At 42.6% G+C, this 27,808-nt stretch overlaps 2 protein-coding genes across 10 annotated transcripts in view; one reads left to right on the top strand and one right to left on the bottom strand.

The window, feature by feature from the left end:
* The window catches only part of TTF1 (transcription termination factor 1), an 83,305-nt gene extending 75,573 nt beyond the window's left edge, over nucleotides 1-7,732 (bottom strand). For 4 of the 9 annotated variants that reach the window (XR_011649434.1, XM_071216877.1, XM_058302143.1 and 1 more), the window contains exons 1-3: nucleotides 7,674-7,727; nucleotides 3,913-4,156; nucleotides 229-1,295 (exon numbers count right to left, since the gene is read on the bottom strand). Coding sequence is in view for 6 of the 9 variants with exons in the window: in XM_071216877.1 (XP_071072978.1) it covers nucleotides 229-1,277 (1,049 nt within the window). In the remaining 3 variants the exon portion in view is untranslated. Of the gene's footprint in view, nucleotides 1-228; nucleotides 1,296-3,912; nucleotides 4,157-7,673 lie in introns of all 9 variants that reach the window. The other 5 variants (XR_011649436.1, XM_058302144.1, XM_071216876.1 and 2 more) reach the window with 2 other exon arrangements.
* Nucleotides 7,733-11,096: 3,364 nt separating this feature from the next.
* Nucleotides 11,097-27,808, top strand: part of CFAP77 (cilia and flagella associated protein 77) — a 146,621-nt gene continuing 129,909 nt past the window's right edge. The window contains exon 1 of the mRNA XM_004475990.4: nucleotides 11,097-11,383. Coding sequence (XP_004476047.2) covers nucleotides 11,189-11,383 — 195 coding nt within the window. The 5' untranslated portion in view covers nucleotides 11,097-11,188. The remainder of the gene's footprint in view (nucleotides 11,384-27,808) is intronic.

Below are 27,808 nucleotides of genomic sequence, written 5' to 3'. Positions count from 1 at the left end.
AGTGCTTAGTGAAAATCTAATCTAATTGCTTTATTTATAAGTGAAGAAATTAAGCTACCTGCCAAGTTTACTCATTAAATGTGTTAAACGTGTTCATTATTCTGTATACCGGACATCTTCTATTTATGATTTCTGCATTTTTAACACGTATATGCTGAGTAAAGTGGCTAAGGACAGACTTCATACAAAAGCAGTATACCATCTGAAGGCACAACATTCCAACATTACCTCTGCACCTCTTCCTCACACTTCTCTGCTGGACAGGATTGGGTTTTCTTCTTTTTTGGCCTGAGTTTCACACTTTCTTCAATCAAGGTACCATCTCCTTCCAGTGAATCAAAGAGTGTGTTCTCAGAGCTCTTACTGAGCACTGAAAAATCATTGACAGAGTCTACAGCACTTTTAACAGAAGACTTCTGCTTCTTTTTTTTAGACTTTTTCTTTGTACTCTCAGATTCCTTGATTTCTTTAAGTGCATCTCTATCTTCTATAGTACTCATCTCATCAACAACTTGTGTTCTTTCAGAGTACATGTTGTCAGCACTCTCAGGCATGGCCAATGCCTCATATTCCTGGTTATTTGAAAATTTTTTCTTTTTTTTCTTTTTTTTCTTAGACTTTTTAGCAGCAGATACTGGCAGGTCTGTAATTTCCCCTTCTAGGCACACAGAGAGCAGGGATTCATGATCATGTGATTCTGACTGGGGCAAGGCAATGCTCACATATGGATTTTCCTGTGCATCACAGGATGCTTCTTTCCTCTGCCTTTTTTTCTTCTTTTTTCTCCTAACTTTATTATGCCGTTCTTCTGACTCATTTTTACATGACTTAGTAAATGAATGCAAATCATTTGCTTCAGGCGTTTTTGCTGACTTTTCTTCCATGCTCATATCAACAAAAATGACGTCAACATTCTTTTTAAATTTTTTCTTTGGCATGTTCTCAGTATTTTCTGTATCCACAAGGACATACATGACTCCTGTTTCCTCATCTACCCCCAAAGCACTATTTTTTCTCTTTTTCTTCTTTTTGGATGTAGAAGTGGACTTTTCAGTCTCATCACAGATTTCAGATTTTTTCAAGGAAGAAGTGAGTTCCTGGAAATTTTTTCTTTTTTTTTTGCTCTTGGTTATTTGAGGCTGTTCATTTCCCAGGGAGGAGTCTTCGAAGCTTTCACTGGAACACTTCTGGTGTCTTTCCTTATCAACAGAATACTTTTTCTTTTTCTTGTCAGAAACTGGAGTGTGGATTTCAAATCTGCTAGATTCGCCTTCCATTTTATTCCTATAAGGAAACTGGACAACAAAGGTGCTTATTTTTGCAAAGTAGTTTAAATGTTAGCTTTAGGAATGAAGTATTACAGCAAAATGAAATTGTATGATAAATGCAAGGACTGGAGTCATGATTAGATGGAAAGGTATTATAAATGTACTGCAGGCTCATGGGAATTCAGTTTGGTCCTACTGCCCTAATGATATAGGAGAAAAAAAGTAAACACTGCCTGGCACTATCAGGCCCTTGTTCACCTCACCTTATCAGCCTCATCTTTTACTCTGTCTTCACAAGTCTGCTCCAGCCACATGTGCCTTTTTTTTGGTTTTGGTTCCTCAAATCTGACTTGATCCTTTTCTTGGCTCAAGGTCTTAGTGTATATGGTTCCTTATGCCTACAGCACTCTCCACCCTCCCTGTTTCTTGCCTACTTACATCCTTCAGAGCATGGCTCACATATCACTTCATCAAGAAAGCTTTCCCTGACCCCTTGGACTTGGCTCGTTCCCCAGTTACATACTTTATAGCAAACTGTACTTCTTTTTTGTAGCATTGTCTCACCTGTAATGGAAAACAACAATTATAATTGGTTGTTCGGTATCTGTCTCCTGGCTAAAAAAGTAAACTCCAAAGGAGAAAGTGATTTCCTTCCTTGTTTCTCTCTGTATTTCTACTACCTAGAATCCATGTCCCAGGATGCTGTTAGAGTAGGGGCTTGAGCAATGGGCTTCAAAGTGGGTATGTCAGAATCCACTGACCCTGAAGCCAGAAGACTGCCCCTCTGAGAAACAGGTGGGAGGGGCTCTGTTAGTGCTTATTGAAGTCAAAATGCTGTAATTATGTTAGAAACAATTTTAACAAAAGAAATGGTTAAAAGGATAATTTTGCAAAAATGTCCTTTTGCTAGGTATTGCTTCTGGGTTTCAAAAGTTGAGATTTATCTTTGACTAGGTAATACATTTATTTGGTTCAAAAAAATCAAAATAATCTATTCTTTCCCCTCCTTTCTTACATAGAAGGTAATATCTATATACTCTGATATGCATCTTGCTATTTTCATTTAAAAATAGATGCTGGAGATATCTCTTTATCAGTGGTCATTCAAGTCTGAATACTAATTACATATTCTACAGAAGGCATCTAATTTAGTCTGGCTATTAAATAGCAGCTATAAGAATTGTGTTGCTGGAAGAAAGAGGGATATGAAAGAACATTAGAACTTATAAATAAGCCAAATCCCTCACAGCCCTGGGTTCTTGCCTTCAATGGAGGCACCAAGAGAAGCTTTGGTTGAGGCCATCCTCCCTGATGTTCCTTCATATACCAAGAATGCCTGCTTGCTTCAATCACTCAGCTGGGAACTACTACCCCCAGATTCAGAGAAACCTTCTATGGCCTCTTTGCAGTCTCAGTTATAAGAGTGAGTGCTCCTTTATTCAGAGAGGGTCTAGGACCTTTCCTGTGAAATGGCAGTGCTTGGGTTCTATAGTTAGTCTAAATTCCTTTAACTAGTTGGACCTTGGGCAAGTTACTGACCTTGAGTCACCCTGTCTCTTAATTATTTCATAGCACTGTTGAGATCAAATGAGGTTATGCAGTAAAGCAATTAGAATAGAGCATGATATAATACTTGGATCAGTAAGTGGGTAAATACCGAGGCATCCACCACCATCACCAGTTGAGCTCAGAGTGCCATCCTATTTCTGGTAATGGGTAATACTGCCTCTTTCATCCAGACTCCAGATTTATCAGCTGTCAGTTCCCATATGCCCCTTCCACCTTCTTGATTATTCCAATTATTCTTTGCTAAACCTTCCCTTTGCTGACTGGCCTATGCTCAAGTATTGCCTCAGTACTTGTTCACAGCATTCCAAATGGCTCAATAAAAAGGAGGACCATTTTCTATTTATTTTCTGAAAGTCTCTCTGATAATGCCTGGCATTCTCCTGGACTTTCCCCTTGTTGTTAAAATGTTTCCAGGAAATAGGCTATGACATTGTAATCCTGTTTTAGGACACTAAGTAGCTCTTGAGGGCGGGGTGGGGTGTGTGGTTAGTTCTAGATCTCTTTAGTGTTCACCAAAATCAACTGGGGGGCTTATTTAAGACTGCTGGGGCTCAATGCCAGAGTTTCTGTTTCAGTAGGCATAAGATGGGATCTGTGAATTTACATTTCTAATAAATTCACAAGGATGTTAAAGCTGCTTCTCCCAGGATCACACTTTGAGAACCATGCTCTAGACTCAGCCCTTCAGCAAACTTTTTCTGTGAGGGGCCAAACAGTAAAAAAAAATTAAGTTTTATGTTACAACTACTCAGCTCTGATGTTATGGCATGAAAGTAGCTATATAGGTAAACAAATCAGCATGGCTGTGTTCCAATAAAACTTGCAAAAATAGGCAGAGGGCAATAATTTGAGGACCCCAACTCTAGATCAAAGATTCTCTGTTAGACTGAGGATGCTTTAAGAATCTGATGAAAACAATGATGTGTCCTCACGCAAGAGCATACATAGCCAGTTTCAAGGAGTTCACAATCTCTGTTCTAAAGCTATTCCTCTGATTTTCATTTGGACTAAAGTATTTCTCCAAGAGCTGGCAGGAGGGACATTTAATGATTGGTCTAGAAGAGGAGAATCTTACCTTTCAGTTGTTTTTGCCTGGATGTAACTTCTAGGTTTGCTTGTTGGGGTTCTTATTCAATTCAATTCAATTTGTGTGAGGTTCAGTGCTACTTCTGCAAACTAGAGAAGCAATCAGGTCTTCTTAAAAAGTCATCTCATTTTTATTTACTTGAGTGTCTGCTAGGATGATCCATAATACTCTGACCTCCTCATCTCCAGGGACCTTCTCCTTCATTCCAGTTCTGCTGTTCACTTCTTACTCCCTATTAATCAAGACAGTTTATCCCTGAAATAAGCCTCCTATTCCTCCAGCTTGCATGTGTACCTAATCCCATTTTCTTCACTCATATCAGCACCTTCCAGCCCATTCATCAAGTTCCTTTCTCGTTATCCATCAGTCTCCTGTGTTTTCCTCCTTCTTTATTAATCTTAGATTCCATAGTCCATCACTTTAGCTACTCTTGTCAACACTTTAAACACTTGTCTCTTTGACCTTTCAATGCATAAGCAGGTAAAGCCTCAATCTTGGCTAAATCCAAAAATTGAGTTCCATAAGCAAGGCGACTTAGACTATCTTATTCACTACTGTATAGTGTCTGGTTCACAGAAGCTCAATAAATACATTTTAAATACATTTATACATTTTCTTTGTCTGTTCTGAACTCCTGGGAACAGCTGGAGAAAAGACTGACAATCAGGCAAATGATACCACTATAAACATGGTTCCCAACTACAGCTGGGACCTGAATGCTGCCCAGCAATCAAACTATGTCTCTCTAGATCTGTACTGTCCAGTATGGTAGGTGCTAGCCACATATAGCTATTGAGCAACTGTAATGTAGCTAGTTCAAATTAAGATGTTCTCTAAAGGTTAACACACACCAGGTTTCAAAGACTTAGAACAAGGAAGGTAAAATATCTCATTAATAATTTTTGTATAATGCCTTCATGTTGAAATAATAGTTTGGATTTCAGGTTTTATAAAATATACTACCGATGGACAAACACCATACCAAGACACCAAGAGTCTACAACTGCAAGCAGGAGAGTCCTGTCCGTCAGCCATGAGGGAATGAAGACCCCTCTCAATTAAGAGGTGGAGTGGGTATCACCATCCCAGAGTCCTCAGGACTGGGAAATAAAATATGGACTAGAGTGGACTTACTGGTATTCTACTATAGACTTATTATAATTCTAGCAATGGAATAAATTTTATCACTCATGTGGAGACAGTGGCCACCAGCGCTGCTGAAGGCAAGGAGTCAGAAAAAGAAAAAGAGGGACATGGAGTTGTCCTTAATGACATTGCAGGGACAGGTGCAGGACATTATATATTCTGCCATAACCTACTGAATGGACTGGAAGAAAGTGTAAATTACAATGTAAACTATAATCCATGCTGTGTAGCAGTGCTCCAAAATGTGTCATCAATTGCAATAATGTACCACACTAATGAAGAAGTTGTTGATGTGGGAAAAGTGGGGGGTTTGGGGAGTGACGAACATGGGAATCCCCTATATTTTTTTAAACATAACATTATGTATGATCTATGTATCTTTTAAAAATAAAAAAAAAATTTTTTTTAAATAAAATATACTAATTCCCTCTATTTCTTTTTGTTTTTTAATGTGGCTCCTCCTAATTTTTGTATTATATAGTGGCTTGCATTCTATTTCTTTGGACAGCACTACTTCCAATAGCTCCCACTGTTCTTGAAATAATTATTTCAAACCTCTTTCACTCTCAACACACTTCTAAATTCCAATCTTCCCACTTCCTTGCAGGAGACAAATTTAACTACTACCTTACACTCTCATACACACCAGATGAGATATGTTAACCTCTAAATCCAACACTCCTGAATACATCTGCCCCATCCTCTTTCCCACTCACTGCAACAAAGGAAGGGTCCCTTCTCTGGTCAAGGTTCACTTCCTCCATGTGTATGCTGGATCCCAACCTCCTCCTGCTTTCTCAGAGATCATGATCCATCAAGTACCCTAGTTCTCACCTGGATCGTTAGCCTCTTCTCTCTGCACTTGCTCCCCTTCTATCAACACTCCAGCAATCTTTAGTCTTTTCTAACTTTAAAAAAGATGCAACCATCTTCGGACCATAAAGTCCCATCTAGCTATTCTCTTTCCTCCCTTTCATAGCAAAATATCTTGAGATAACGTCTCTCTCCACTTCCTGACCTTCCACCCACTTCTTAATCCAATTCCTTAATTTCCATTCCTACAGTCCATTGACACTGCTCCAGTAAGATTGCCTATTGTAAGGTAAATAGTTTCACTTGTGCAAACCTTGTCTCCCTTGCTTGTTATGACTTGTTTCCCTCTTTGTTCCCATGGGAACCCACCATTTATCTTCTGTGAATAGGGAACCCTGGGTACAGAGGGTTGAACACACTAATAGAAACCCCATCTTATGGCCACACAGTTGAGTATCTCTGCACAAAGACCATGGCAAAGTATGTTAAGAGAGGCTGTGCACATACAATTGAAATACATCCCAAGTCTGTGGTTTACTATGCACTGGGATTATGCCTTCTTTGTTCCCTTCCTATACTATTGATTCATATCTCAACTTGAAGCGCAGAGTGCAACTTGGGGTCCAGCTGCCACCATGGACCACAACTCTTCTCCTGTATGTAAGCTTCCCTAAATAAACGTTTGTATGATTCATCCATGTCTTCCCGAGGCATTCTTTGGGCTCCTGAGCAAGAGCAGTAACACCCTGGAACAGAAGGCTGTGATTCTATAGCAGCACAACTATGATCTTCAAGCCTCTGTATATTCATGAGACACTTCTCAAGACCTCTTTAATAACAATGAACAGAGCAGACGATTCCTTGAAATGTTCTTTCATCTTCCATCAATTTCTTTCTTTCTTTTAAAAAACTCTAGTCTATTGAGCTCAGTATAACTTCTTAACTATATAAAACAGATAATCACTCTTTGATAAAAATTCCCTGTTATTTTTAAGATAAACTCCAAAATCTTTACAGACCTACAAGGCCCTTTGTAATCTAGTCTGGTCTATGCCCACCTATGGGTTTTGAATATTCCACTTCTTTCAATTTCTAGAATGCACTATGTTCTTTATTTTTTAATCTCAGGGACTTTGCAAAAGCAATTCGTTCTGTCAGGAATGCTCTTCCTCCATTTACCTTTTTGCACTTTAACTGATCTAAGTTGAAAAACATCTCCTCAAGAAGGACTTCTCCAATTCCTTCACCTGGGTCACGTTTCCATTACATGGTGTTTCCCAACAATCTAGCTTCTTCCCCTTTGCACTTGTGATATAACTGGACTCCTCAAAGGCAGGAATCTTGTCCTTCTTGTCCCCCAACATATCCCCAGAAACTAGTCCAATGCTCAATAAATAGAACTACTGGATACACATTTCTCCCCACTTATTCGGAACCACTTCCCGCCGTACAGGACATATGCCTAAACAAGATCCTTGATTCCCTCATAACCTTTGGGGTGCGATAGAGACATTGCTCTGCTCTGGTGTAGGCATTTGGACCCGAGAAAGCAGAAACTAGCCAAACGTCCGATTCCCGATCTTCTTATTCCGAAAAGACCCAAGCCTCACTTCCCATGTAATAAGGCCTGGAGCGGCAGCCAAAGAAACACAGGCACCAATTCCAACCCCGGAAACCTCTGACCAAAAATGGGTCTCCCGGAATATGAAGGCAACAACTACTCGCCGCTAGATTTATATAGGTGCATTTCCTTTTTAAAGAAACAACTAATAAATACGCTTCCAACCTACCGTTCGAAGCCGCCGCCATCTTTCTTTCGACCCGGAACTGCTGCCTTGTGGAGGCGGAAGTACTCGTTCGGCGCTTTCCACTCCCTTAGCGTCAAGCTGCCATAGCAACACTCCTGCGGACCTGGCTATCACTAGGACTTATGCCTAATTGTTTGCCTGTTTTCTTCCTAGGGCGTATGAGGTGTGGAGTGGGATAGAGTGAGTTCCTAAAACGAAGAAAGTAGAGCAGAATTTTTCTATTGCCTTAATAATTCATGCATGTATTCAATCTCTTCAATAAATTGTTGTTAGTCTCCCTTTTTTTTTTTAAGGAGGCACTGGAAACCAAATCGGGACCTCCCGTGTGAGAGGCGAGGACTCAACCTCTTGAGCCACATCAGCTCCCTTGTTGAGCTCCTTTTAAGGTCCAAACAAAATGGTGAGGTCTAGGGACATGAGAAGACAGATAAATACATGAACCAAGATAATTTCAGATTATCCTATGAGGAAAATAAAATGGAATAATGTGATGATGTATGACTGGGGACAGTGGGTTACTTTAGATGGACGGGAGGGCTATTGGAGAAGCGACGTCTGAGTTGAATTGTAAATGAAAAGAGGACATGCAAGCAAAAACCTAGGGAACAGAGTGTTCCAGGCTGGAAGCATTTATAGAGGACCTGAAGTAGTTCCTGGAGGAACTAAAGAAGGTCAGAGTAGCTGTGGCACATTAAATGAAGGCAAAAATGGTAGAAGATGAAATCAGAGGTAGGCAGGGGCTAGAATGTATAGGGTCTAATGCACATTAAGCTTAGATCAAGTTTCACAAATTTAGAGATAGAAGGAGCCTTGGGGATTTATTCCCATCTTCCCATTTTAACTGCTTCCTGAAGAAACTTTTAGGCTACGATTAAAAGTAAAGCTTGAACTGAGCCATTAAGTCAAAGCCATTATATATACCACTCAAACTTTTAGCCTTTTTGCACAGTGAAAATAACCACATAGGCAACAAGAAGAGGATCATTCTATTTATAATGAGTTTTCACATTTGCACCTATAGCAACCTTCTATTGTAGATACTTTTATTGCATATTATTTGCCCCACTTTGTGGATAAGAAAATCAAGGCTTAAAGTAACTTGTTTGAGGTGACTTATATGGTCCATCCAGGATTCAAACCTGTGCTCTTTCCATTAGTCCACTATCTTGCCTCTTGCTGCACCACCCTGACTTCCTCAGTGTAATCTGCTAAGCAGCTTTTTTTTCTCCCCAAGATTTATTTATTTCTCCCCCCTCCCTCCATTGTCTTTGCTCTGTGTCTATTTGCTGTGTGTCCTTCTGTGTCTTCTTGTATTCTCATTAGGCGGCTCTGGGAACTGATCCTGGGACCTTCTGGAGTGGAAGAGGCGATCATTCTCTTGCACCACCTCAGCTCCCTGGTTTACTAAGTCTCTTATTGTCTCTCTTCTGTGTCTTTTTTTGTTGTGTCATCTTGCTGCATCAGCTCTCTGCTTTGGCCAGCACTCCTGTGCAGGGCAGAACTCCTCATGGGCCTGCACTCGCTTGGGTAGGCTCTCCATGCAGGCCAGCTTGCCTTCACCAGGAGGCCCTGGGCATCGAACCCTGGACCTCCTATATGGTAGATGAGGGCCCAACAGCTTGAGCCACATCTGCTTCCCTGCTAAGCAGCTTTTAATAAAAAATGAACAGCCTATATTTCTGTGAAAGTAAGTTTAAGCAGGCTGGAGAAAACATGGGCACACATGCACACACATAATCATGCAAATGTTGCTCCATGCCTCCAATGAGTTGTTGGATGTGTATTCTGCTCTGCAAATACAGTGTTGTTGTTGTTGTTGTTTAAGTTCTTTTGTTTTTAAAATTTCTCTCCCCTTCCCTACCCCACCCCCAGTTGTCTGCTCTCTGTGTCCATTCACTGTGTATTCTTCTTGTGTCCGCTTGTATTCCTGTCAGGAGAACCTGGAATCTGCGTCTTGTTTTGTTGCATCATCTTGCTGCATCAGCTCTCTGTGTGTGCTTTTTGCGCTGGGTGGCTCTCCTTGCGGGGCACACTCCTTGCACATGCGGCTCCCCTGTGCGGGGGACACCCCCCCTGCATGGCAGGGCATTCCTTGTGTTCATCAGCACTGTGCGTGGGCCAGCTCATCACATGGGTCAGGAGGCCCGGGGTTTGAACCTTGGGCCTCCCATGTGGTAGGCGGATGCCCTATGCATTGGGCCAATCCACTTCCCACAGTGTTGTTGATATGTAAGGTTTTGAAGATCAGGTCTAGTGTCAGTATAACTTGCTCTATGGTGAACCTATGAACCCAGAGTCTTGTGTAAATGGATATTTGCATGTTTAATGAAAGGATGATGATTCAACCCACTAAAGGCTGGAACTAGAAAGGAGCATAGAGATCATCTGGTCTAGCAGTTTCAGAAACACTGTGCCAATCACCCGAGAAACTTTAAGCAGATATATGCTGAAGTATTAGGGTCAAATACATTATTTTCAGATATTTTCAAATAATTTAGTAATGTGTGTGTGTGTGGGGATACTCAGAGAGAGAAATCAAATGTGGCAAGTGTTAAGGACTAGTGACTCTAGGTGACACCAACATGGAATTTCATTGTACCCTTTTTCCGACTTCTGTAGGTTTGAACTTTTTCAAAATAAGTTCAGAAGTTTAGGGGGTGGGAAAAGGGGATTAAAAAAAAAAAAAAGCATTCCCAGATGTTATTTCCAACTTTTCTGACTCAGTGAATCTGGGATGGGTTTTGCAAATCTTGTGGTTTTCAGTTCTCCACATTTTGTTGTACAAAGTTGGATACCATTGATCTAATTCTACTCTAGACTTCCCTCCTCATCCATTTCACAAAAGAAAAACTGAAACTCCGAAAAGGTGACTACTTCAAGATCACGCAGTGGATTAGTAGTAGCATCAGGCCTGAAATGCGGTCTTCTATTTCATCGTGAAAAGTTTAGCTCATGTCTTTGGTGAGGCGGTGCAAAGGTGGGGGGCCGGGCGATCAAGGGGTAGGGTGGTGTGGGGAAAATAACTTTGACTTGGACAAGTGTAAATAGCCCCGCAGAGCCATCCCATCTCTTTAACACAACCCACGTCTAATAAAACTCGTAAACAGACCCACAGTGGTGGCCTCCAGTAAGTTCAAGAAAGAAAATGCCCAGCACAGCCTAAGCGCCGTCGGCGTCCTGTTGTCACGGAGATGGACCTTTCCATTCGTTCTCAAGGGGTGGTCTTGAATCTCTCTCCTCTCCCAATCTGCAGCGCGGGGTCCAGAAGACACTGTGAGGAGCCGATGAGGTTTACATAAAGCTTCACCCCTCTTTGCACTGAGGGGGCGGCACGGAGCGGGCACGCCCCGCTTCGGAGGGGGCCCGGGGTCTGGCTCCCACACCCGGGTCCGGATGGAGCGGTCCGGGGCTTGCGAAGGGTGCCTTTGAGCTAGCTCGGCGCCGGCGGGACGCCGCGAAGCGCCACCCAACTCGCCGACTCTCCAGCTCTCTCCAGGATGCAAGAAGCCAGCACCTCCTGCCAGGACCTCAAGCGATGGAAGAAGAAGCAGCAGCCGATGCGCCGCACGGTCAGTCAGATTTGCCCGCCCCCGCGGCGACCCCTGACGGTGGTCGACATCCGGCCTGGCATGGAGAACGAGAGGCTGGGGGTCGTGCGGGACTCCATGTTTCAGAACCCGCTCATCGTCAAGGTGAGCTGCCCAGACACCACCACCCTTTTGCTCTCTTGCCCCTCACGCGGCACCGAAGCTACCGGGGGCTTCCGTCCGCCCGTAGACCCGGGCCCCTCAGCCTTAGGAGTTCTAGCTCTGGTTCCTACAGGCCTGGACTTTGCGGCTGTCCCGGGCATGTCGCGTCGCCTCAGTGAGCCTTGGTTTCCTCATCCTCAAAGTGGGATGATAATGGCACCCATTAAAAGGGGGTGATTCAGAAAACTGAACAGGGTGATCCCTGTGGAACCCCTTGCATTGAGCCTGACACCTGGCAAACCCACCGTGTTGGCTGCTATTTCCCGCAGGAGATGGCCAGTGAACCCACAGGGTGGTCGCACACGCCCAGTCTCCGTCTTCTCAGGGTGCAGGCCGCCTCTTCCTTTCTCCGGGCACGCCTGCATCAGGTATTTCTATGTCTCTCCTGAAAGCATTACTTCACAAGTTAATTTACGCCTAAACATATTTTTACTTATCCAGAATCTCAACTCTAGAGAAAATAAAAACAGGATTAACTACCATGGAGGCCCGGCAGGCACAAGGGAGCTACGGTTTTGCTAGGATTTCTAACTAGATCATCATCCCCTTAGGTTGCACTCTCCCTCACTCCAGTTTCTCGATTACCCACCTGGTGATCACTGAACTCTCGGACTTTGCACACATGGCACAAATCAAGTATAGCGCGGCCACGTCTTCCTGGGGCCACAGGGAAAGTCAAGTTGTGGGCTGGAGGGGCCGTTAGGGAGCAAGTCATAGAGCAAGTTTATCTTGTGCCACTGGAGGGCAGTATACTTTTAAAAATGCAGTTTCTTCAGCTGCCTGGGGTGGAAGGCTGCAGGTGGTAACCATGGATTCAGCAACAATTATTTATCTCAATGCAGACACTAGTTAGCTCCAACAGGGTTTTGTTGTTGTTTGTTGTTTTGTTTTGTTCTTTTGGTTTGGGGGGGGGAGAACTTGGGCTTTCTTAACATGGTTCCAGCTAGCATCAGCTGAGTTAGTCACCTCCTAAAACACCGAGGCTCTCCTCTTGCCGTCCCACCAGAGCCTTCTATCTAATATGCACTCTTCCTTGGCCTCCCAGAGTGAAACACGGTCTATCACTTATTTCTAGCTGAGAAGAGCCACTCTCGGCAGACAGATAGAGCAGGCGCGGTTCCCCATTCTAGGACCAAACCCACTGCTTCTGTTTATTATTGCTGTACTCAAGTAACTACTAGTGGGCCAACCCTTTTCTACTTAAATATCAAATGAAGGATGTTACATGGAGTTATTTTCCACAGTGAATGAGCACTATGTGATGCTTACTCTAAAAAAATATATATATGTATGTATGCATGTATCTACCCCTCCCCTTCTTTTTGCTATTTCCTCCCTTGCTATCAGGTACAACATTTGGCCTTTGGATGGCACTAGCTGAACATCTTCCAGGATGAATTCAATCCCTGATTCCTAAACCTGAGCTGAGGGTTGGAAAATGTGCTTGGGGTGACAGACTCATGGCTGAGGTTCTGTCTTGAGAGAGAGAGAGAGAGAGAGACCCTGAACAGGATGGTCCTGGTCTGTGGTGGCTGCTCCTGGGCAGCAGGCTGCACATTCAGGTGCTCTGTGACAGTTGAACCAAGATGCTCTTCTGTGGATGGCAGCCAGGGGGCAGCCTTTCCCTCTAAATTTCCTTTGGTCCTTGGTAGGTGGTAAGGTACCCCACCTAGCAGTAGGAATGTGTGTGTCCACCTCTGGCTATTCACCAACACTCTTAAGATTTTCTAGCCTTGCTACCAAATCTTGGCCTAAATAAAAGTTGGCAGAGAATTCGAGAGCTAAAAGGAAACTTGATGGTCATATTTTCCAGCTCCTTTTTTAAAAATGAAGAAACTAAAACCTTCTCTGGTGGGCTTTTTACTCTAGGCTGTGGCAGAGCCTGAGTTAGAAGCTAAGTTCACTGACTCCCAACCTAGCATTATGTTTACCACTTCAAACAGCCTCCTGTAATTCAAAGAAAAATTTAAATTGAAAAAATGTTAGGGTTTTTGGCTTTAAAGGAAAGGAGAAAATTGAATATATCCAAGGTCGTGAAATGTCTTTTAAAAATATTTTTTAGGTGCTACTGCAATTTCTGTTGAGGCTTGGCTTGCAGGTTTCCTCGCCATGGCTATTTGACCAGTGCAGTTTCAGACCCCATGTTACTGTGTGCTTACTTATTCTCAGTGACAGAGCGAAAGGCTGCCCTCTGCCTTGGGTGTCTTTATGAAGATTATTGGAACTGAAATATATTTTGGTTTTGTCTGTGTAAATCTCAACCTGAAAATGTGTATCTATATTGGAAGAATATAGCACCTTAGAAATAGTCATTTGTTCCACAATATTGGGGAGTTGTTGCTGGGATTGTTTTTCCAGTGAATAGGATCAGCATTTTTCATTTAAAATGCAGAGACACTGGCTGAACAAACCCAGCACTGCTATTTCCTAGCCATGGAATTTAACAGAACGTGTACACATCAGTTATTCAAGAACATGTCTGCAGGATGCCACAGTAACCAAGTGAACAGTGAAAAACTCAGACAACCAAACAGATATTTTATCTACAAATGCTCAACGAACATTTGCCTCATTTAAAACCAAACCAATGGTTATTTAATGAGACTGATTGAATGAACTTGGTGTTTTGGCCACAAAAAGCTGTGGATGGTTATATTAATGGTTTTCATTGGAAAGGGTTTCTATGTTATTTCATAAAGTGATGTGTAGTTAGCCAGTTTTCCTTCAAATGTGACTCTGTGGAAAGAATAAAATTAAATAGAGGAAAAGAAAAAAAAAACACCACAACAAGCTTCTTCCTGCTTGATTCTCACTCCCCAGAATTCTGTGACTCAACATAGAATCCTGCTACAATAGCCTTCAAGGCTCCTTCACAGAACCTGTCAGGGATTCACCCTTCCTGCCATCGAGACTCAGCTGATATCCTGTCAATACAATTATGGGGAGAGACTGCTTGGTTTGCTCCACTGACAGCCTTGAATCTTCTGTCGCCCGGAAGAGGCAGGCTATGTACAGGGGTGGAATTTATTGAATTGAACGCCCTTAGAAAGCACAAATGATCATGGTGCCCGATTTTTTCATAATTTATTACTGACATTGTTTTTCTGTGGAGGTTTATGTCACAAATAGAAAGTGCATGCATTTGTAAAATAGAGTCATAGTATCACAGCTTTGGGGACTGGAAGGAAGCTTAACAGGCAGGTAGTCCAACGCCTTTTTTGAGGCTATTAAGGCTCAGGGAGGGGAAGAGGCTCCCCCGAGATGCTCTACTGACCTGGTGGTAGAGGTGGGATGAGACTCCGCCCTCCAGCTCCATGCTCTTCTGACAGCAACACACAATTAATTAATGACCCTTTAGATTGGTTTCATCCAGGACAGCAGGCAGTCGAAAAATGTTCACAAATGAATCTGATTCCAATATCATTTCACTCGACATTCTTTACAAAGTGAGTTCTACGAATTTCTCAAGATTTCCTGACAGCCAAGAAATATATATTGAATATTTACTAAGTGCCTAGCCCCATCCTAAGATCTCTTGGGGGCATAGAAAGAAGCTTAGAACGCCACCCTTGCTCACAAGCATTAACTATTTAGTTGGGGTGATGGGGCATATATTTATATTGCTTAGCACAGTGCCGGCCATAAAGAAAGCTCTCAGCACTGAAATAGTAACTCTTTTTGTTAAATACATATACACCCCCCACCCCTAACAAGTAATAGGACAAGCAACATCCTGGGTCATCCCTTCTAAATACCAAATGAATCGCATTGTCCAGAAGGGTTAAGATTTTTGAAGAGAGAGCCCTGGGCAGGACTTAGTTTAGGCTTTTTGAAAGAAGAGACAGGGAATTAGACCTTGAAGAGGCAGATTTAGATCGGGAGTAAGAAGACTGGGGAAAAAAACCCAGTCTTCTGGGGCCGAATGCTTCCACTCTCCTTAAATCCGAAGTATGTATAGGTTTTCACCCCAACTTGAGTTCTAGTTTACAAGACTCAGCATTGCTGCTGGGATCATTATCATCATCATCACGAAGGAGCATTTGTTTAGAGCCAGGCTGTTCTAATTGGTTGCTCTTCAAAATTAGGTAATCACAACATGCCCCTAATAGCTTAACATCTCTAGTAAATATTGATGCTGCTAAACATAAACACGTAGATAGAGACAAATGCAGGCAGTCAAGCTCACGGTTGTTCAGATATCCCAGCGTGAGTAAAATGTGAAAATCTTACATCTGTTCAAGAAAGTATACCTCTGATTGCGCAAATTATTTTACAATCAATTACAATGTAATAGAAGAAAACACTGGGAAGGATTAAAAAAACGAGCCTCCCATCCTAATGGCCCCTGATTGGCTGGCCAGTGGGTAGGTTTTGTGTTCCTGTGGAAAGCCGTGGGTTTATCTTTCTTTGCAACTCTTTCCTGGTCCTTTTTTCTTTTCCCCCTTTTTAAATCAAAACCTCCTCTTCCTTGGTACCCAGCTACAGCCTTCAGCGAAAGTAAGCTGAAACAGTGAACTAATCTCCCTGCCCAGCACCGTGGCCATTTCAGAAAGCTGAGATGCTCCCTCTTTGGGTCTTTTCACCACCTCCCCAGGGGCAGCCGCTCTGATAGAGGAGCCCGCCTTCTTTGACCTTTTGAGAAAGGGGTGCTTTGGCTTTGAAGCATTAATGAAGATAAGACCTCAGAATTTGGGTTCCACCCATTGAAATCTAGCCACCTTCTCATTACGGGGCTCTCAGAACTGTGCGGCACCGTGGGAAGGCTTGTTCCTCAGGAATAATTCTGAAGCCGGGGTGAACAGTCAGCTGCCACTACCAGCGCCTTCCCGAGCCTTCCAGGCTCAAGTGTTGTTCCATTGTATAATTTAGGCCTCTTTTTCTTTATTTGAAAGACAAAGTTTTCTTGATTTGCAGCTGACCCTGCAAACAAAATTTCAAAACCCTATTTTCTACTACAGTGGTTTTCAAACTATTTTAAGGTCTCTAGAGGCTTTGGAGTTCTCATAAATATCCGATTCATATTGCTTTGTAAGAAAATGCAGTTTTAACTATTTAAAAAGTTTAATAAAAAGGAAAAACGTATGTATTCTATACCAAATGTGACCACCAATGTTAGTTAGGCTTTCAGGGTCATTAGTTTGGGGTGTTAGTTCTGTGCTTGTGTTTGAACTGCTTGTAAATGTGTCATGGACCGGGAAGATTATAACCAAGCATGGGACTTTCCAGCCAAGGGGAATCCATTCGGTAGAGAAGTATGCACTCTGCCATGATCCCTGGGACCTGGGCTCCGTTAAGCCTCAGACCTGCCTCCTGGGCTCTTGCTTCCTGCTTCTGGTCCCTCTGGTTGGTTGGGCAAAAACAAGTGAAGGCACAACACAGTCACAACAGTACAGCATTTTGGTTGGTTTTAGTGTGCACTGTTTAAGTGTTGGGTGCTTCCTGCCTGACTTTTGTACTTAGGAACAAATGCAAGCATTTGCTAGTCATTGATAACAATTCAACTTTAAATAAATTGTCCCTTGATTCTTCTTTCAAGTTCCGGAATCAGTGTAAATGAGGATGTACATTAGACTGTTCACAATGATTCAAGATCACATCTGCTGTTTTCATACAGCCAGCAACAAAAAATATTTAGAAATAAGTTGGTTTTCCAATTAGTAGGTTTTCTGTCAGTGAGATAGAAAACTGCAGCTGCCTTGTTGGAGAGAAGGGCCAGGGCAGGGGTTTAGACTGCACATGTTAAAGCAGCCACATCAGAACATGAGTTCTGTTTCTGCTACTTATTTCTGTGGGGCCTGTGAGGGTACTTACATGTTGAACTTCAGTTTCCGCACTTAAACTGGGGGAAATAATAGCATTTGGCCGTGAGAAATCTGTGAGGGTTCGACAAGGTGGTGAAGGTTGTGCCTGGCCCAGGAGAGGACTCAATAAATTTGCACTTTTGTTATCCATTGTCTGGATTACAAATATTTATGTTCCTCAAAACAACCTCATTGTTCTCATCAATTGATTTTATGTTAAACCATGTTATACATTTGAACTTATAAAATAAATTTATAAATGAAACAAATCCTCCTAAATCCTTACCTTCTCTGCCCCCCAAACCAAAAATGTCTCCAGACTTTTTGCCAGCTGTGTGCCTTGGAGCAGATGGTAGCACTTTCATTAAGTGTGAAAATAATCCCGTCCCACTCTTGCTCTTGAGCATTCTGGGGCAAGTGGTTTAATTTCTGAGCCTCAGTTTCCTTATCTATATAGTGTGGGTACTAATGTCTACTTTGCCTACTTCTCAGGGTGGTAATGAAGACCAATTTAACTGAGACCCTTTATTATATAAGAGATTATGGCATTCTGGAATTTTGCCCCTGGGAGATCCTTGGCAAGAGTCTGGAGACATTTTTGGTTGTTACAACTAGGAGGCGGGCTACTGGCATCTAGCAGGTAGAGGCTGGGGCTGTGGCTAAACATCCTACAACACAATGACAATCCCCCACAGCAAAGAAATATCTGGCTCCAAATGTCAATAGTGCTGAGGTTGAGATTCTGAACTAGAAGACATAAGCACATGAGAAATTATTAGTTCACCCATGGCTCAAAGATTATGGAAATGGGACATTTTTGTTTTAATTGCCTCTCTATCCATTATTTGCTTGTTTCCCCTCCTCTCATACATTTTATTGTTATTTTAAATCCCCTTTTAAAAATGAATTTCCTTTCCCTTAGTGTTGTACCTTACATAAATTTGCCAGCTTTTTCTCTGGGATTTGTCTATCTCTAGTCTCACTCATATTGTAGCTTTTTTTTTTTTAAAGAAGCATTTCCAGCAATCCATACAGTATGGCTCAATAATTCATTCGATAAATGAATTAGCCTAGGGCTACTTTATTGCGTAGTCATTGCCTGCCATGCAAGCTTGTTTTCCTGGCCCATCAAACTTCTAAGGGTTTTTTTGTTTTTGTTTTTGTTTTGTTTTTCTTCAGAATTAACTAATCTATGATTTGAAATGGAAATAATTTGGTACACCAGGAATAAACTCAAAGTAGGCCTGAGTCCCATCACAAACCTTATGCTCTCATTGTGGCCTTAAATACAGCATTTCAGGACCTATATAAACGTACTTTGTAAAGAAAACAACTGTATTTTCCACCCAGTAATTTAAAGTCACATTAGGGTTTGTTCAAGAAACTGACTGACATGGGTCAATGAGCAGAAAGGTCAACACGAATAGTACACAGAATGGAGAAGGACCCGCCGAAAGGATTGTAAGAACACATAAGGAGCCAAAAAGGAATATTTGATCTCTTATAGGAACTAAACAATACATGTTTGGGAGACCAATGAACCCAGAAGCGTACAAGGTAAATTTCTTTGTGTTGATCAAAATCTTTTGTGTTTGTTCAGAAGAATGAAAGTGGAGACTCAGAAGCTCTTTGATTTCAAAGTCTAGTGCTAGTGAAAGGCCACACCCCTGCCAGGAGGCTGGCTGTTTGTAACTATTAGCATAGTGTCCCAGCCACAGCGCTGTAGCAGAGAGAAAGCTGGGAGTTAGCTACCGCTCAGATGCCCCAACCTCCCACAAACATGGGGTTGTTGAAGAAAACAGAGAGAGGCGATTGTTTGGCCATAACATTTTTGTTGAAGGAATTAGAAAATTTGCTGGCAGTTTTATTGGTCAGTTTTACTCAACGATAGTGAATTTGGACATATTGCCGTGTCAAAATGCCATCATGTTCCTATTATGTACAATTGCATTCATGTTTTCCTTCTCCCAGATTTTTAAGAAAAGACAAGATAAGATGGCATTTTTTTGTTTGTATCTTAAATGTTAATGAACCCATCAATGAGCAAATATTTGTTAAAAATCTACAATGTGCAAGATACCTGTGGAAATACACAAAAGGTTTAAGAATTCATTTCCAAGGAGTTTAAGGTCTGGTCAGGGAAAAACTAGACTGTGCACATTAAAGCCAATAACAAAAATTATTTAAGGCGGAATAAGAGCTGACGAGAGGCAAGGAGTTCCGTGTTCAGGAGTGAAGGAGGGAATGGTGTCAGAGTGTACAGGGCAGCACAGAGAGCTTGTGGAGCTGGGTTGTCCACTCTAGTCAGTGGGCAGGAGAGAGGGAGGTCACCTGAAGTGGGGATGGCCTGAGAAAGAGCTGGATGTCGGAAATGTTCGCAGTGTTGTCGGTAAGAACAGACAGAACAACTCTATGATGCTGTGGGCACTGCGAGGAAAGTAGTGGGAGATGCATTCATTTGCTCACTGCTTTAATTAGCAGACACTTATTGAGCACCGACTGTGCAGCAGGCACAGCACTAGGCACCAAGGATACAGGGCTAATAAACCCACCTGGATCTAGGCTTTGCCCTCAAAGAGCTAACGATCCAGTAGGCAGAGACAGATATGAATAAAAATAAACAGCACAAGGGTGTTGATCAGGGGTTCTTAACCGGGGCATCCATGGAAAGATTTCAGGGGGTCTGTGAGCTTGAATTGAAAAAAAAATCAACTATCTTTATTTTCTCTGACCTCTAACTGAAATCTAGTATTCCCTCCACTTATTAATATATGCAAATAAATAAATTACAGTAGTATTCATTTCACCTAGCTGGCAAAGGTGTCCATGGAACAGAAAAGGTTACAAATCCTTGGTGTAGATGCAGTACAGGCTGGCTGGATGGGATCTGGGCCCTGAGGGCAGCTCTACCTGGCTGAGGGGAAGCAAGGGAAGGTCTCAAAGACCAGATGGCTTGAGATGAACCATTTTTTTAATATTAAAATTTTGCCATTTTTAAGTGTATAATTTAGTGGCATTAATTACATTCATAATGTGCTACCATCACCTCTGAATTCTGACACAAAGATTAGTTAGTGCGTGTAGGGAGCTGGCGAGTCAGACGCAGAGGTGGATCCTCTTTGTGTGGCCTGAAGCTTATACAATTTTGGGATCCCTCTTGAAGAAACAATAGAAAATTGTGAATACAAAATTAGGTCTAAGGCCTTGAAATGGGCCCGAGCAAATGAGGAGCCCTGAAGATGAAGCTTCATTAGCTTCATGGTAGATCAGCTTTTGACTGCGAGAGAAAAAACTTTCCAGGAAAAGGGATAACATGTTCCATGGGGAGAAAGGGAGAAAAAATGCACTGACTCTTGAGAGACTCCTGAGATCTTCTCCAGGCTTCAAGTAATTCATTTCTTCATTCATTTGTTCGTCCATTTATCCATCCATTTATTCACTCAATGAGCATTGCACAGTTCCCCTGGGTCAGGCATACCAGGCCCTAGGACCACGATGGTGAGCTCCCAGTGTACTTACCGCACACATTCCTTGGCCCTAAAACTTTGGGTGAGTCACTAAATGTCTCTGTTTTGGTTCCTATGCATCTAAAAGGCTTCTCCCCTGAGAACCACCCTGAGCCCACCTTTCGTTTGTTCATTCAACCGTTTGTAAAATGTTTATTGTGGGGCTACGTGCCAGGCATTGTGCTGAACCTTGGGGGTACCTCGATGGATAAGACAACCTTATATCTGTCTGCAGGCAGCTTACAAGACCCTGCTGAAGACAGACAATATAGCAATTGTTTCTTATTTAGAGACAAGTACTGCAAAGGAGTCCAGGTGTGCTAAAAAGCCTTGTAACCGGGAGGCTAGGGGAGTACTTCCCTGAGGATGTAACATTTAAGGCCAATCTTATGAAATGAATAGACTTGGTCACGTAAGAAATGCTAGGGATAGGGTGTGTGTATGTGTGTTAGTGTTTGGGAATAGGAGACTGTTCTAGGCAAAAATAAGAGGTTATGTGAGAAGACCTAAGGCAAGGAGGAAGCTGGGGCTTTGGAGAGAGTGGGCGGGGTGACTGGAGTGAAGCATCAGGGAAGTGAAGTGTCGGGGAGTCAGAGGCTGCTAATCAGCTGAGAGAGCTGCAGGGGCCACAGCGAGTGGAATAAACAAGACAGAGAGCAGAGAGCTGAGAAACAGGTCTGGAAATCAACAATGTGTCCAACAATGCGTCCACACAGCGACTATGCCTTCCTGCACTGATGACAATAACAGACTGACAAAAGGATGCCCCAACTCTAAGATCATGTAGTTTGCCTAGAGGAAAATGCCAAGCGTCCTCCTTCCCTGGAATGGATGTGTTAATTGCGTCCTGCTCCCATGAAAGGCTGCATGTGCGAAGCACCAATCACTGGGATGCGGGCTGCAGCGGTTTAGGGTTAGCGACTGCAATTTGTTTACTTTTTGCAAGTTAAACAAGCGCTGGGTCTGTCATATTCTGTATTTTCTCCAAGTCGTTTGAGGGAACCTGCTGGAGCAATTTCGAGGGTCCCTTAGGGCTGAGAGCTGGGCTTCGCGGCTGCCTCCAAAACCTCTATAAACTGTCACTGAAGATTTTGCTCTCTCTGTAGGCACCCAGTGGGCATAAATTCGGAGATTTAAGCAAGTCTTTTAAAAACTCCCTTTCTGAAAGCAAAGTGCTTGTCTGGCTTTTCTGAAAGCTCTATCTTTTCTTAGTCAAGGCTTGCTTCTCAGGGTGGATCCTCCCAGGATACCCTTACAAGGTACTTGTGGCCTGACTTCTCCAGTAACAGGTGTGTAAGGAGGAGGCTGAGGTCTGGAGTCTGGGTTTCCAGGAAGCTCCTGACTGTGGATCCATCTGGTGAGCTGACGCCATCACTGTGCCAGCTCATTGCAGCTGCCCTTTGTGGAGTGCACCCACTGTGTGCTGGGCACTGGGCGGGCCCTTGTTATGCATCATCTCAGGAATTTTAAAGAACTGACAAGCTGGCAATTTTGGGCAATTATGCTCATTCCCATTTTACAGATGAGGAAGCTGAAGCTTATAGGGGCTACAAAATTTGTCCCCAGTTACCCAGCAAATGTGCAGAGGAGGCAGGCTTTGAGCCACGCCTGTGACTGTAAAGACTGAGGTCATAATACAGCAAATCAAAAGAACTTAGTGACATCAGTGACTGCCTCTTACTGAGTACTACCAAGTGCCAGACCTTTTACATATTTTCTCTCAACTCTGCAAGGTTGGTGTTTTGAGCTCAAAAAGACTTAGTAACATGGCCAAGTTCACACAGTGGTTACATGGCAGAGTTGGGATATGCACCTTGGCCTGCTTGAGTCCACAGTTCATCCTGCTCTTTACATGTCATGCCATGCTGTCTGATACCCTGGGAGACTCCTTTGGCCTAATGGAGGTGAAGTATCCAGGCTATCTATCTACTGTATTATCTATCTACAATCTCTATATCTATCTATCTGTCTATCTATCTATCTATCTATCTATCTATCTATCTATCTATCTATCTATCTGTCTGTCTGTCTGTCTATCTATCTCTACATCTACTTCACTTATCAACTTTGTCTGGAGATGTACTTTCTGTTCTCAAGAAGTGTATGGTTTAGCTGGGCAGATACAGCCATGCCGCATACATGCACACACACCTAGAAGTTCACTGCCCAAGGCTGAAAAGAACAGGGTCAAGGGAGTGGCCCAGACAGAAGTGATGGTTAAAAAAAGAGTTTGAATGAGCTAGAGTGCCTAGGATGATCCAGAAAGACCTGGTGGAGTTGTCAGAAGGACAAGCAGGACTCAGACAGGCTGAGAGGAATAGGAAGGTAATTTTGGGTATAGAAAATTACCAGATGAGGTGAAAAATTGGATGCCATGAGTTTGGGTAAGGTTGGAGGGTAAGACTACTGAGAATGTACTATGAAAATGGAAGCAGTGGGAGTTTACCCAGGAGAGGGAAGCTGGAATGGTGTGAAGAGGTTTGAAGAGTGTGCACTTTTGGTATCACTACTTAAAGTTTTAAGTAGAGACATGACATGAAGCATAAAGGAACTTGGATACCTGATTTCCCACGGAAGCCTGGATTTTAGGTTATTTGAAGTGTGTACATCTGCTGGCCCGGGAATCAGGGTGGCTGGGGCAAAACCACCTCCAGGCAGACTGGAATGGCCTGCCCCTTCAAAGGGAAAGTGTCTCTTCCTCCTCTCACACCCCTCATATCCCCACCCGGCATCTCCACCTCCCTAATCAGTGTGGGCAAATTGTTATCAGATTAGTGCCGGCATTGAAAAGCACAGTCTTGCTCACCCTCCCAGTTAGTTAGCATTTAGATAGACTGGGACAGGGGCCTGCACAATAGGCTTCAAAGCCAGTCTCAGGGCAGCGGGAGGGATTAATTTCTTTAACCAACAGGCCTGATCTGGCCTAACTCATTACCCTGCCTTGTCAGTGTGGATGTTAGATTTGATTGAAGATTATACCATTTAGGCCTTTCCCTTGTTTTCTCCTGAAATCAGGGCTATTGAATTGCACATTCTTATGTAGCCTCCATCAATACTCAGTGGCCTGAGGTTCTAATTCTGCTTCATTTAAACTTCATCAACTTTTCCACTCAAGTGGAAGGATCCGAAATAGGCTCTGTGAGCAGAAAAGCCTGATTCCTTTTGTCAGATAATTTATTCTGATTTCTTCTTTCCCCCCTTGCTCTCTTTCTCTCTCCAGCCTTGCTCCCCTCTCCCCTCTTGCAGTGCTTTTCGCCTCTCTTCCTGAAGCTGAAAATGAGATTACAGTATTTAAATGACTATGATAATCAATCTAGGGACCTGGAGCTGAGATTGAGGTTAATTTTTCTTAGCAGAACAAAGAAGCGTGATGCCTTTGGGGATGTGAAGGTGCAATCTGGGCTTCTTGCGGGTATTTTTTTTCCCCCTGAAACTGCAGTTTTAGGAGTCTTTTTTTGTTACTAACTAGGTGCCTGGGTGGTTTTTAACAGGCGGTAGCCCCTAAGAGAGCAGAAATGTAATTTTGAGCTGATAAACAGCTAACGGCCTTCAATCAACAATTTTAATAGGGAAAAAAAGTCACTTACATGATGTGCGTACAGATCTAATGAAAGAGTGATCATTTACCTTATTTATTTTTAAACACCTTTGGAATAATTTCCCACTGTGTTAGAACTAGTGATTATAGCCACAAGGTGCACCAGTAAACTTTTGAATGAAGAGCCTTGTCACTCAGGAGGTCTTCTCTCTGGCAGCTTTTACTGCTATAAAAGTTGAGATTTTGTCATGTTTTGGCTAATTGGAAACAGGGTCATTATACTATTGAAAATCTACATGAAAGTGACTTGTTCAATGGTTACCTGAAGCATTCACAACTGCTGGCCAGTCATTCTGCTGGTACCTGCGCCCTCCCCCTGGCCCTCCCCCCATCTTCTAAAACAGAATAAAAATATGTATATTTCCTTGTCTCCCTTTGCTATCTTGTCAGAGCTGTTTTACATGCTGCCACCCAATGTTATCTTTTATTTGTGTCAGGAGAAAGAATGTGACAAGTTCAGTATACAATGTTCATTTGGCAAGGCAAATTTTTCATACCAATTTTGAGTAGGAAATGAAACTATCTTTCAACAGAATGAGCAACATCATTTTTGGACAGACTTATTATGAGAAAGAGCATTGCAGAACTTTATTTCCTCGCATGATCCTGAAAAGTGTAATACATTTTTAAAAAGTAGGATTTGGTTTCCACATGCAACCCTAGTTTGGGGAAATGAGAAACAACCATAATGTCTTCAAACAGGAATGCCTAATATTATTCTCCTCCCTACTCTCACAAGTTATTAAAAGGCTGGAATAAATTGTTCCTCTTCTATATTATAATGACTTTGTTTCAGGCCCTTTAAACTGTGGGTGAATCTCTGACAGTCATCTGCATTTGCAAAGCAAAATATTTAATAACCACCGAAGGCTGAAGCCACAGCCCAATTTGTGAAGCGTGAAGCCCCCCCACCTCCATATTCACTCTCCATCACTGTTTACCTAAAAAAGAAGACCATCTCGCCCTCTGTGCTACCAAATTCATTTGGGGCAGTAGTTTATGGTGACATTTTTCTTTCTTAAAGCAAATATTGACTCACCATGGGGAAATTAAAACTCCATTAGACGTCGCTACATTATAGAGCAGGCGGCATTACAGCAGTCAGGCTACTATTAATTGGTTTCCTCCTCAGAAATAATTCAGGGAGGGCAGAGGGAAAGGGGAAAAAGAAGATTGATCTAAACCATAATTTCTTAAAATGACACAATCTAAATCAGCCAAGGTGATCATTACAAGGTTATTAATCTAAATATAAAGAAGATGCTGCCTAACAATGTAATGAATTTATCAATATAAAAAGCCTGCAGTCAAGTTATTTCCAGGCTGGGCAGAATAAATCTTAAAACACAGGTGGGCCCAACTTGACCAGATCTGGGCAACTTAGAACTAGATTTTCTGGAGTGCAAGAAACCTTAATTCTTCTATTTGCATGCAAGAAGTTTTTCTTTCCTGAGAAAAGGTAGTTTAAGATTCCCCTCCCAGCCTGTTCACTGCTTCTTCCCCAACATGAATGTCCTGCTTTTCTACCATTTTCCTGTTTTCTCTTTGTTCCACCAACTCCTTCTGTGATGCACAGCCCAGTCCGAATCCTACCTGTTCTATTAATTCTTCTCTGGTTATTCTGGGGTCTTGTGATTTTGCCCTCCATTGACTCATGGCCCATATTTACTGAGCATTAGGTTCTTTATGACTGCAAGGGAGAGACATGGCCAGATAACCCTAGCAATGGGGTGCCTCTCAAACACAGCTGGGAATGTACAGAAGTGTGGGCCATTCTCTTGCCATCCATTAATTCTCTGTCCTGAGATTGGGACAGACAGAAGACCTTCAGGGTACCTCCTCTGTGCATGTTTGCATTTCCCAGAAAAGAGGGCTATAATTGTGTTGATTTGTCACCATTAAATAGAGATTGGTTGGTTTGTCACCATTTAATATAGATTCCCCTACACACACAAACACACACACACGCATAACATTGGGCAAAATTTCTTGACAGGCCATCTTAGAGCATGGGCCTCCTTCATGTCCTGTTTACATGTAAATGCTTTGAGTTTGAGTCCTGGTCCCTCATCCATGAGCTGTGGCAAGGATAACAAGGTAATTACAAGCGTGGCATACTTCATGATGAACTTAAGGTCACTGTCTTGAGGAGGGCTGCGAACATGGCAGGCATTTAGAGCACCATGGTTTCCTCTCCAGTATTGTGTGTGGACCACTCATAGGATTGAAAAATCACTTATGGCCTTGTGCCATCTATGATGCTTTTCCCTTGTTATTGGTACTTACCCCTTAAGACTAACTTGGGTCACTAACCATACTTAAGATACTTTCTGAGGGCAGACTCTACAACATACTTCTTTTTATCTCCCACAGAGCTATTTATTTATTCATCCATAATCCATCCATCCATTCATCCATCCATTCTTTTATTTAACAAATAATTCATTGAATTTCCATTCTATGTGCCAAGCATTGGGCTAGGCATGAGGGAGACATTGGTGACCAAAAATTGACATGTCATTGTCATTGTGAATCTTAGTTTAGAAAGGCAGATGGACATTAATCAATGAATCACAAGTAAATGTAAAGTTGCTGCTGTGATGACACTGAAGAAGGGGAAGTTAGTGGTTCCTAACTGGGGAACTTGATCTGATTGGAATGTTAAGGAAAACTTCTTGGAGAAAGTGAAAATTGAGCTGGGATTTGAATTAACCAGGACGGTATGGTGGTTTGTTGCTGTATGTACCCCAGAAAAACATGCTTTTAAACTTGATCCATTTCTGTGGGTGTGAGTACACTTTAAAGTAGGACCTTTTGATGAGGTTATTTCCATTAAGGTGTGGCCCACCCAATTAGGATAGGTCTTAATCCTATTATTGGGGTCTGCTTATAAGCAGAATGAAATTCAGACATAGAGAAAACCACAAAGGAACTAGTCAGAAGCTGAACATCAAAAGAACCTGGAAGAGAAGGGAGAGACCAGAAGACACCACCATGTGCCTTGCCATGTGACAAACTAAGGACCAAGGAGCTCCAGCAGCCAGCTCCAGAATACTTCAGTCTTTGGGGAGAAATTATTGTCCTGATGCCTTAATTTGGACTTTTTCTTAACCTCAAAACCATGAGCCATTAAATTCTCATTGTTTAAGCTAGTCCATTGCATGGTATTTGCTTGAGTGTCAAGGAAACTAAAACAGATGGGGTGTGTGGAAAGGGGGGAGGTGGGATGGAGGGGAAGAGAAGAACAATCTAGACACTTGGAAGAGCATGTGCCAAGAGCCTGTGGTGGGAGAGAATATGGAGGACTCAAGGCACTGAAAGAAGGCCAGAGTAGCTGGAACATGGGGATGGAAGAGAACAGTATGAAATGAGGGCAGAGAACTGGGTTTCTCCAGGACTGGATCATGCAGGGTCTTGTGGGAGTCCAGTTAAATAGTTTGACCTTTAGCCCAAGAGTAATCGG

This window comes from Dasypus novemcinctus, chromosome 8 (assembly GCF_030445035.2).
Source record: "Dasypus novemcinctus isolate mDasNov1 chromosome 8, mDasNov1.1.hap2, whole genome shotgun sequence".
Taxonomy (NCBI): Eukaryota; Metazoa; Chordata; class Mammalia; order Cingulata; family Dasypodidae; genus Dasypus; species Dasypus novemcinctus.
This window is presented reverse-complemented; position numbering and strand designations above follow the sequence as displayed.